The following is an 11,734-nucleotide window of genomic DNA, read 5'->3' as shown; positions in this document are numbered from 1 at the left end:
TCGTTATGTTTGGAGGAAAAAGGGGGAGGCTTGCAAGCTAAAGGACATCATCCCAACCGTGAAGCACAGGGGTGGCAGCATCATGGTGTGGGGGTTCTTTGCTGCAGGAGGGACTGGTGCACTTCACAAAATAGATGGCATCATGAGGATGGAAAATTATGTGGAGATAGTGAAGCAACATCTCAAGACATCAGTCAGGAATTTAAAGCTTGGTCGCAAATGGGTCTTCCAAATGGACATTGACCCCAAGCATACTTCCAAAGTTGTGGCAAAATGGCTTAAGGACAACAAAGTCAAGGTATTGGAGTGGCCATCACAAAGCCCTGACATCAATCCCATAGAAAATTTGTGGGCAGAACTGAAAAAGTGTGTGCGAGCATGGAGGCCTACAAACCTGACTCAGTTACACCACCTCTGTCAGAAGGAATGGGCCAAAATTCACCCAACTTATTGTGGGAAGCTTGTGGAAGGCTACCCAAAACGTTTGACCCAAGTTAAACAATTTAAAGGCAATGCTACCAAATACTAATTGAGTGTATGCAAACTTCTGACCCGCTGGGAATGTGATGAAATAAATAAAAGCTGAAATAAATCACTCTACTATTATTCTGACATTTCACATTCTTAAAATAAAGTGGTGATCCTAACTGACCTAAAACAGGGAATTTTTACTTGGATTAAATGTCAGAAATTGTGAAAAACTGAGTTTAAATGTATTTGGCTAAAGTGTATGTAAACTTCTGACTTCAACTGTATATATTTCAATGAAAGTGGGACCTATTGGTGCGGTAAGCAAATTGAAGTGGGTCTAGGGTGACGGGTAAGGTGGAGGTGATTTGATCCTTGACTATCCTCTCAAAGCACTTCATGATGACAGAAGTGGCCATCTTGAAGCATGTAGGGACAGCAGACTGGGATAGGGAGAGATTGAATATGTCCGTAAACACACCAGCCAGCTGGTCTGTGCATGCTCTGAGGAGACGGCTAGGGATGCCTTCTGGGCCGGGGGCACTGTATTATCCTCAAAGCGAGCAAAGAAGGTGTTTAGTTTGTCTGGAAGCAAGTCATCGGTGTCCGTGACGTGGCTGGTTTTCTTTTTGTAGTCTGTGATTGTCTGTAGACCCTGCCACATACATCTTGTGTCTGAGCTGTTGAATTGTGACTCCACTTTGTCTCTATACTGACATTTCACTTGTTTGATTGCCTTGCAGAGGGAATAACTACACTGTTTATATTCGGCCATATTCCCAGTCACCTTTTCATAGCTAAATGCGGTGGTTCGCGCTTTCAGTTTTGCGCGAATGCCTCCATCTATCCACAGTTTCTGGTTAGGGTAGGTTTTAATAGTCACAGTGGGTACAACATCTCCTATGCACTTCCTTATAAACTCACTCACCGAATCAGGGTATAAGTTGATATTATTCTCTGAGGCTACCCGGAACATGTCCCAGTCCGCGTGATCAAAACTATTCTGAAGCGTGGATTCCGATTGGTCAGACCAGCGTTGAATAGTTCTTTGCACGGTTACATCCTGTTTGAGTTTCTGCCTATAGGGAGGAGCAAAATGGAGTCGTGGTCAGATTTGCCAAAAGGAGGGCGGTGGAGGGCCTTGTATGCCTCGCAGAAGTGATCCAGCGTTTTGCCAGCGCGAGTCAATACAGTGCCTTGCAAAAGTATTCATCCCCCTTGGTGTTTTTTCTATTTTGTTGGATTACCCCTGGAGAACGGAACGGACAACAAGAACAGATTGTGGACTGTGAACTGGTTGCTGAATTCCCCCCTTTCCCACAGTGTGCAAATCACCCTAATAAAATTCCTCATTTGTATTCTAGTTGTGCTTCGTGTGTGTGTTTGTGTCACGTTCCTGACCTGTTTTATGTTATTTTTGTATGTGTTTAGTTGGTCAGGGCGTGAGTTGGGGTGGGCATTCTATGTTTTGTGTTTCTATGTTTAGGTCACTTGTAATTAGCCTTATATGGTTCTCAATCAGAGACAGGTGTTTGACGTTTTCCTCTGATTGAGAACCATATATAGGTTGGCTGTTCACACTGTTTGTTGGTGGGTGATTGTCTTCCGTGTCTGTGCACCACACGGGACTGTTTCGGTTGTTCGTTCGTTTGATGTAGTCTGTTCCTGTTCGTGAGTTCTTCGTGTAGTTATGTAAGTTCCATGTTCAGGTCTGTCTACGTCGTTTTGTTATTTTGTAATTTTCCAAGTGTTTTTCGTGTTCGTCTTCGTCTTTAAATAAATTTCAATATGTCATCACACCTCGCTGCATTTTGGTCGAATCCTTGCTCCTCCTCTTCGGATGAAGAGGAGGAGGAGAACCGTTACAGTTTGGTTATTGAACTTGGTGACGTGGAAACCCCACCCCCATGAGCCTCCTACACTTGTTATCTAGAGACTGGACATTAGCGAGTAATATACTCTGAAGCGGGTGGTGGTGTGTGAGCCTTGTTGTTTTAGGTCTGCCTTTGGAATCAGTTCAAATGCCCTGGGTATTTCGGACAAAGGATCCGCTTCGGGAAAGTCATATTCCTGGTCGTAGTGCTGGTAAATTGACAGCGCTCTGATATCTAATAGTTCTTCCCGGCTGTGTGTAATAAAGATTTTCTGTGCTAACAATGTAATAAATAATACAAAAAAAACTAAATACTGCAAAGTTTCCTAAGGACTAGAAGCAAGGCAGCCCTCTCTGTCGGCACCATTTTTAACGCGGATCTTCTGCAATACGGATTGAATCATTAAATGCACAACAGGGCCTGGGAAGCTCACAGGGCTCCACAGTACTCCATTAATGATCTAGTTTTCAACTCTATGCTTTAAAAAAAAATGTATGTATGCACTGTCATTTAGATTTAAAAGGTCAAAATGTGGACTCAAATGTAATTTCCCAGGGCCCGAGACTTGGTTAGTCCTGTCATCTGCTGCAGAAGTCATAGTAAAACTCCTTGTATACCATTTTTAAACGCAGTCTAAAGTCAGAGTTATGTTCTGATTTTGAAGGGGTCCCTGATGCTATCACAAGTAGTCCCAGACCAAAAAAGTTTGGGAACCCCTGGCATAGTGAACAATGGAATGGACGGTCTGACATGCCTTTTTACCGACAGCACGACAAATAAGATTAGATCATAATTCAATACAGTAAAGTGCAAGGATACAATTGATATCATCATAAATGTCAACAAATAAACAAACATATAATTGCCATAGGGAGTAGTATTTCCCATGTTGAAATGATCCACTTTTGCTGTCAATGCTACAATGGGAAGAAATGTCTGTTTTCCCCTGGCTCTCCCCATGTCCTTGGAATGTATGCTGGCTGAACTTGACCAAAACAACTAATGGGGGGCCCGGATTAGAGAATGTGCAGTTCATTCATTAAATTGCTATACTAACAGGATATCTTTTTCACAGTTAATACAATAAACTATATGACATATGTACAAAAGACAAACATCTCTCTATTACATACTGTTATTTTCAATTATACATAAATATACACATACATGATTTATTTTTTCTCTCAGCAAATACAAAAACAGAATCTGTTTAGCCATCTTTGTTCATCACCACACACACATGTACTTAAAACTGATTGCCTGGGGTCTGTTTCAGCACTAGCCGTTTCCATTGCTTCAAGCCCCCATCAATTTAAGGAAACAAGACTATGCTTACATGGCTAATGCTGGAACTCATCTGCCATCAGGCTAACATGAACTCGACTGTGTAAACTCTATGGACAATAATACTGATAAGCCATGCAAAGAAAGAGAGGGGGAAAAAAAATGAACTCTCTCCCTTAAACCATCATGCCTCAGTAATCCACTTAAAGGAATGTCATTATGGGGGCTTAGGAATGAAGAATGACACAGGGCCTCTAAAAGTCGTACATTTCCCAGAAGCCAACAGATTTTGAATCAGGAGCGGTGAATCTCAATAGAATATCCCCCCTTTACTTCATTCCCACTGGTCTGAAAGAACTGGTCAGGACAGTGCAGGTAAAGGAAAGAATACGTATAACTATTGAGATGCATGACCCAAAACATATAGTCTACCGCAAAGAGAAAGAGGCCGCTTCCAACCCTACGATGCTTGAGTCTCACAAGATATGCTGCCAACGTCTTATGAAATCCAATCAAGGCCAAAGGAAAATCTTTGAAAAGAGCCACCCTGGTTCCTCAAGTGAATTCTTTGAAAAAGCAGATGATTGGGCAAGGTTTTTCTATTTAGCCTGTGTGAGGATGGGTAGCTGTGTACCTGCGGGGTGCTTAAACCTATACCCATGTTAAACCCAGTCCGAAAACTTCCTCTGATACAAGGAGTAACAGACAGTGAAAATAGATTAGTGACCACCCGCTTGCCCAGTCACTGCACTACAGGAGCTGACATGTTTGCAGACCCAGAGCCGCTGACTACACCATCACCCTATGTTAGTACCTAGAGGGTAGGAGCTAGTGCCTACGTAGGAGCTAGTGCCTACGTAGTAGGGGCGGTTTCTGGAAAGGGCTAAACTGTTCATCGGGCCCTGCATAGACATCTGTTAGTTGACCCCTCCAGGCCTCAGTTTTACAGAACGGACTACTGAAACAAAACAAAAAAAGCAACTTACAGGCAATTACGTGATGTGTTAAAACCAGCAAATCTAGTCAGGTTAACATAAACATGCCAGTGGTCTCTCTAAACCCTACAGCCAGTAAACTTGGCCAACACATCTAACCACACTTAGAAGAGGAGACTTCCCTACAGCTTGCATTGAAGTCAATTTGCAGTGAACCAATTGCAGGCAGTGCTGTCGTAAAACTATGTTCATTTATTTTCCGTCTTTTTCCGTTTAAAATCCCTTGATATCTTCATGTGTCCTCCTGCTGCCCTCAAGACTAAAATAGCTACACCATGTGTTCATTTGAGTTTCGCTCGTTTTTATGAGTAACACGGACGTACATGCTCATCTCATGTGTATTTAAGTAGATGGGTGACTTGTTCATGTTTTTATTGTGCATGGTGCACTGTTGACTTCCACAAGTAGCTGTATGACTATTCAAAATAAATATAGCTGATATGCAAAAAAATCGTTTTACATAAGGTGGGGGAAATAAGGGGGTCTTGGGTTCCAAAGAATCAGACACTATTGCAGTGTGTTCAACAGGTAACTTGATTACCTCTGAACGATGATGAGGACTCTCCCCTGTGCGAGTGTGTATAGTGGTGGTGTGTGTGTCTGTAGTTGTTCTGTGTTTGTAAAGTTGTGGTGACTAGCTGGTCAGATAAAAGTCTGATGAGGACTCTCCCCTGTGCGAGTGTGTATAGTGGTGGTGTGTGTGTCTGTAGTTGTTCTGTGTTTGTAAAGTTGTGGTGACTAGCTGGTCAGATAAAAGTCAGTAGTTCACGTCCAGCGCTCCGTCCCAAAAGAGGCGCTGCACATCAAACATGGCGGCCAGCTCCAGAACGTGCTTCCGCAGGAAGCTGCTCTCCACCGTGTCCTGTTTAGGTAGCTGAGGGTACGATTCCGGGAAGCTCCTGGAGTCCTGCAAAAGGCAGACAGAGAGAGACGGATATTACACTTACCCCCAAATGATCATAACTTCTGTGAATAACTATGGGAGATGTAACTAAGTACCAAGGGCACAGTAAAACGGATTTACCTGGAAGAGCCTGTGCATTCTCAGTGTAGCCGAGCAGAACACAAAGCGGATCAGTAACAATCGAAGGAACTCGTCACCGTAGAACTGTAGAAATGCTTGGTCTGTGAAGGAGAAATTCCACCGTTATGGTTGTGACATTTGCACTTAAAATGACAAAACGTATCACAGAATTGACAAAAAGAATAAGTACCTATAGCTCGTGAGCGTGTAATCATCTGGCCAATGTCACGGAACACCTTGCATAGAAACTCCTCAGCCTTCTCCCACAATCCTTGGCGAAGGCTGCGAAGGCCACACACGGAGAGGAAAGCCAGAAGGGGGCAGTACAGGAAGAGTGTGAAAAGGCTGCCGCGCTGGGACTGGTCTGCGAGAAGAAGGAGGGTGACAGACATGAGGCATTTATACAACGGTCTTTCTCAGAACACCTACAAAAACAATGTCTCATCTCACATGGCTTATTCTGACCACACTAAACCAATCAATAAAATTCATTCAAATAATTGCAGAATCCAATGAAAAATAAGTAGGCCTAAACGAGGACAATGGCTGGTTTTAATAGGCCAACACATGGGAGAATCAACTGACGAGCTCTGAGAGACATTTTCTAGGATAGTTTACACACTTTAATTGCAGACTTCAACAATGAAAGTAACTGACTGTTGCCTGTAACATGCTAATTAAGAGGAGTACTTGTCACTGTTCTAGCCGGATACCACCCGGTATTCTACCCTGCACCTATGTACATAGTCATTGTACATTGGTCACTTTAATAAATGTTTATTTACTGTTTTACCAACTTTATATGTATAGAATGTATTCTAGTCATGGCTCATCCTATACAACTACTGCTGTACACACCTTTTCTATTCATATACTGTCTTTACACACCATTATACAATATGTATATGTAACAGTATAACTTTAAACCGTCCCCTCGCCCCGACACGGGCGCGAACCAGGGACCCTCTGCACACATCAACAACTGACACTCACGAAGCGTCGTTACCCATCGCTCCACAAAAGCCGCGGCCATTGCAGAGCAAGGGGAAACCCTACTTAAGTCTCAGAGCAAGTGACGTAACTGATTGAAATGCTAGTAGCGCATACCCGCTAACTAGCTAGCCATTTCACATCCGTTACATATATACAGTGCCTTCAGAAAGTATTCATACCACTTGACTTATTCCACATTTTGTTGTTACAGCCGGAATTCAAAATTGATTAAACATTTAAAAAAATCTCACCCATTTACACACACAATACCCCATAATGACAAAGTGAAAACAGGTTTTTAGACATTTTTGCCAATTTATTGGAAATGAAATACAAAAATATCTCAGAAGTATTCACACCCCTGAGCCAATACATATTAGAATCACCTTTGGCAGCGATTACAGCTGTGAGTCTTTCTGGGTAAACCTAGGTGCTTTGGACACCTGGATTGTACAATATTCAAGCTCTGTCAAATATTTATTTATTTTTATTTAACCTTTATTTAAATAGGCAAGTCAGTAAAGAACAAATTCTCATTTACAATGACGGCCTACCCCGGCCAAATCCTAACGACGCTGGGCCAATTGTGCGCCGCTCTATGGGACTCCCAATCACGGCCGGTTGTGATACAGCCTGGAATTGAATATGAAGTCGATCATTGCCAGACAACCATTTTCAAGTCTTGCATAGATTTTCAAGCAGATTTAATTCAAAACTCCGCCACTCAGGAACATTCACGGTCTTCTTGGTAGGCAACTCCAGTGTAGGTTTGCCCTTGTGATTTAGGTTATTGTCCAGCTGAAAGATGAATTCCTCTCCCAGTGTCTGGTGGAAAGCAGACTGAACCAGATTTTCCTCTAGGATTTTGCCTGTGATTTGCTCCATTCTGTGTATTTTTTATCCTGAAAAACTACCCAGTCCTTAACGATTACAAGCACACCCATAACATGATGCAGCTGCTACTATTCTTGAAATTTTGGAGTGGTACTCAGTAATGTGTTGTATTGGATTTTCCCCAAACATAACACTTTGTATTCAGGACAAAAAGTGAATTGGTTTGACACATTTTTTGCAGTATTACTTTAGTGCCTTGTAGCAAACAGAATGCATGTTTTTGAATATTTGTATTCTGTACAGGCTTCCTTTTCACTCTGTCAATTAGGTTAGTATTATGGAGTAACTACAATGTTGTTGATACATCCTCAGTTTTTTCCTATCACAGCCATTCAACTCTATAACTGTTTTAAAGTCACCACTGGCCTCATGCTGAAATCGCTGAGTGGTTTCCTTCCTCTCCGGCAAAGGAGTTGGGAAGGATGCTTATATCTTTGTAGTGACTGGGTGTACACCATCCAAAGTGTAATTAATAACTTCACTATGCTCGAAGGGATATTCTGTCACGACTTCCGCCGAAGTTGGTGCCTCTCCTTGTTCGGGCGGCGTTCGTCGGTCGACGTCACCGGCTTTCTAGCCGCCACCGATCTACGTTTCCTTTTCCATTTGTTTTGTCTTGATTGTACACACCTGGTTTCCATTACGTTATAATTTATTCACTATTTAACCCTCTGGTTCCCACATGGTTTTGTGCGTGTTTGTTCTTTGTTAAGTGGTCAAGACTTATGTGAGCTGGTGTGTTTTTCCCAGCGTGGAAATTATTGTTGTGTTATTTTCGAGTAAAGTATTTTTTTTACTAATTTCTGTGTCCTGCGTCTGACTCCGTCCTACCCGCTGCACACTGACACCTGACATATTCAATGTCTGCTTTACAAAAAAAGCAGTTATTTACCAGTGAAAAACCTCCCGGGTCTATGGTTGTATCATTTTTTATTAATAAGTAAAACAAATTCCACTTTGATATTATGCAGTATTCTGTGTAGGTCAGTGACCCCAAGAAATGATCTACATTTTGTACATTTCAAATTCAGGCAACAAAATATGGAAAAAGTCAAGGGATATGAAAAGGTTCTGAAGACATTGTATATTTATTTTCCGGTGTCATTGCTCGTTCAGATATTTCCTAGTTACTTTATTTTTCTGGATTATGTGTATATTATGTCTTGTATGTGTATATTATTTTAATTATTGATAGGTATTACAGCACTGTTGGAGCTAGAAACACAAGCATTTTGCTGCACGTGAGACAACATCTGCAAATTTGTGTATGCGACCAATAAACCTATTTGATTTTGATTTGAGTACCAAGCTAAAATAATAGTGACAAACAAACCTTGCATGCTCTTTGGATAGACTGTGGGAGATAGAAGACACACCAGCGGCTGACCAAAGAGATTAGTGAAATTCTACATGGAGATACAAAAAAGCATTCAATATCAGCATTAGTAAGGATCACACCAGAGTGAATTCCCAAAAGGAATAGCCCAATTTTCCATAAATGCATCTTAAAATGAGTCAAACAAGTTGTTAACAAAAGGTTATCCCCTAACTAAGCTCTACATGCCTTGTTCTCCATCTTGACTCCATGTCTTGAATACTGGTGCTCCCCCAGCGTTGTGTTTTGGCACCTTGATTATTTTGTTTTTATACAACTAATAATAATAATAAGATGAAAATCCAATGAACTACCATCAACCAATTTAAGTATGCTGATGAAAATCTTAATGAAAACAATTTGTAGAGTGTTTTGGCAATGTCTGAAAAGCGCCTCAAAGTTACCATTACCATCACCTTAACACATTTGTTTTTAATTGTAATGAATGTAATTCTCACCAACCTTATAGGCTGTGCTGTTGGAGGAGTCCACAATGACAAAGAGCGGCTTCCGGGTGAAAGGGAACAAGTCCCCAGGGTGAAGGCTAAGGCATACAGGAGTCAACAGTCAATGCATGTACACACGCACACATTGTACAAACAACAATTTCTGGCAAATATCATAGAGTGTGTTTATAAAAAAACATGGGCTGTGCGAAAAGTTCAATGTCACTTTTTAAAGGCCAATACTGTACATGCATCTCATGTCTGCCAAACGTTAGAAAACATTGAGGACAGTGGACTGTCAGCGCCTGATCTTTACCAGTGCATCTCTTTTTGGGCGTGGTTCCTTTTCTGCACCGTCTCCCCGTTGACCACATCACGGTTCGTGTTGGTGAGGACTCCTCCAAAGTCATATGGTCCTGATAGAAAGACAAAGTTAAATACATTTTTGGGAAGAAATGATCAGATTAATTTCAGCTCCTGCTTCAAGAAGCTGATCAGTGAGTGTGTGTGTGTGTTTACAAAATGCTGGTGTACCCTCATAATCCAAGCATCCAGTAGGGAAGACTCCGGTGGCTGAAAGATAGATGAGCAGCACACTGTTCACTGGCAACTCCTACAAAACAACACCACCTCAAATCAGCCAATACCATCATAAATGTTTTGAGCTTGGTCAAACCTACATTAATGTATTTAAAATATACATTTAAAGAAAAAAATCTATTTACAGTGTTAAATAAACACATATGTGAGAACAATATTTTTGGAGAATTCTTTTTTCATTTTGGCTTTATAATAAGGTTGGTTTGCAACATGGAAAATAGTTGTGGAAATCTGTTGCAGCTTAAATTGACAAAAAAAATCCACAATGCAATGCACTATGGGTTGACTGGCTAGCTAGCTAGCAAACGTAGCTACACTTAATAATACCAAAGACAATATTAGCATGTAAAGTAGGTAGGTAGTGCAGTTTGTTTAGGTGATTTTACAGCTATCAATTTAGGAGTCTACAATCTCACCATGTTCAACCTGCAGATCAATGTTCCTCACAGAGTGGAGTCTGACATTAGCAATGGCAGATATACTTTTGAGGAGATGGGAAACGTTGCCATTGCTACGTCAATGGGCTGTTCGGTACATTCTGGGCGATTCTGGGACAAGTACCACTCTTCTTCAAGGAGTGAATGGGAGTCTATTGGGCGCTAGCTCAAAACCCAACATTAGCACAAATTTCATCAACAACAAGTACAACATTACAAATCTTTTCAGAGATGTGAGATAATTAACTTGCTATCTGTAATATAGTATAGCTTTGGAATCGTGACATTACGTACTTTAAGGAAAATAGGCACGTTCCTCGACATAAACACTGACTTTGAGAAGGGATTGCATGGCGATTAGCTTAACAACCGCGTGACGCAGGGTGACAAAGTGAACGCGATTGGTCAACAGCCTGCTGGGTGGGGCGTTATACGTTCCTTCATTCATTGGATTCCTATCTCCTTTCTATAATATCTCTGGCAACGACACAATGCAATGTACACTGGACTAAAGAGGTAGACAAATAGGAAAAAAGTGCTAGACCCTCTGTTAAATTACACATTTCTCGAGGTAGGAATATCACTCGAATGAGCCATTGCTCATATTTTAGAGATGACATCTTCCCGAGTCGGTCAGTATTGAAATCTGACATGTATGATAGACGTTTTAGTGATCTAAAATGCATATCCCTATTAACTTCCAGTGTAGTGAGAGCGAATTTATCACAATGCTACGACATACCGGATGGATTTCTGCCTGCTTGAACGCCAATAACTCAGAGACACATGAAAACATGAAATGACCCAGGGAATTGATAGAACCTTTCCTTCAATTTAAATTTAGTTGAATTCTGATAGGATTCCATTAGGATGTACTCTGAAACAGGATATGTTGTTTCTTCTGTTCAGTGGTTACATTTCCATTGGGTAAGACTTGATTTGATGTAAAATTATCTCAGAGGTAAGCTAGACTGATCATTTTTAGCACAGGACTGTACCACTAAAATGGACTACATAGAAGTTATTGGCAATTTCCAAAAACCACCGGAGCTTAAAAAAGGCAGATACAGGTGGGAGTGATGAAAAATAGATTAAAAGTAGCAACAACTTTCTTCAGCTCAGCCAAGCATGGCTAAGCCGACATTTTGGAACATGAAGGCAGAGCAGAGGGGACGGGGGACGGGCAGATGGAGACTGACCTTAAAGGAGGCAGACAAAAAGGTGAAGAGCTGGCTGAACGTTGGCTTGTACAGCAGGTACTTGTGAGGGTTCTCTCTCTTGGCTGGCTTCTCGCTGGGTTCCTGTGAAGGAAGACATGGGGTAAGGGCCTGTGAAGGAAGAAAG

General features: G+C 41.5%; 1 protein-coding gene across 5 annotated transcripts in view; it reads right to left on the bottom strand.

Annotated features, from left to right (window-relative positions):
- Positions 1-3,500: 3,500 nt before the first annotated feature.
- Positions 3,501-11,734, bottom strand: part of LOC139551996 (protein SCAI-like) — a 43,634-nt gene continuing 35,400 nt past the window's right edge. For 3 of the 5 annotated variants that reach the window (XM_071363333.1, XM_071363334.1, XM_071363331.1), the window contains exons 11-18: positions 11,590-11,718; positions 9,888-9,966; positions 9,670-9,769; positions 9,370-9,451; positions 8,866-8,938; positions 5,836-6,009; positions 5,646-5,746; positions 3,501-5,528 (exon numbers count right to left, since the gene is read on the bottom strand). In XM_071363333.1, coding sequence (XP_071219434.1) covers positions 5,379-5,528; positions 5,646-5,746; positions 5,836-6,009; positions 8,866-8,938; positions 9,370-9,451; positions 9,670-9,769; positions 9,888-9,966; positions 11,590-11,718 — 888 coding nt within the window. In that variant the 3' untranslated portion in view covers positions 3,501-5,378. The remainder of the gene's footprint in view (positions 5,529-5,645; positions 5,747-5,835; positions 6,010-8,865; positions 8,939-9,369; positions 9,452-9,669; positions 9,770-9,887; positions 9,967-11,589; positions 11,719-11,734) is intronic. The other 2 variants (XM_071363335.1, XR_011670357.1) reach the window with 2 other exon arrangements.

Source organism: Salvelinus alpinus, chromosome 24 (genome assembly GCF_045679555.1).
Source record: "Salvelinus alpinus chromosome 24, SLU_Salpinus.1, whole genome shotgun sequence".
Classification (NCBI taxonomy): Eukaryota; Metazoa; Chordata; class Actinopteri; order Salmoniformes; family Salmonidae; genus Salvelinus; species Salvelinus alpinus.
The sequence above is the reverse complement of the archived record's forward strand: the minus strand, read 5'-3'. Positions and strand labels throughout refer to the sequence as shown.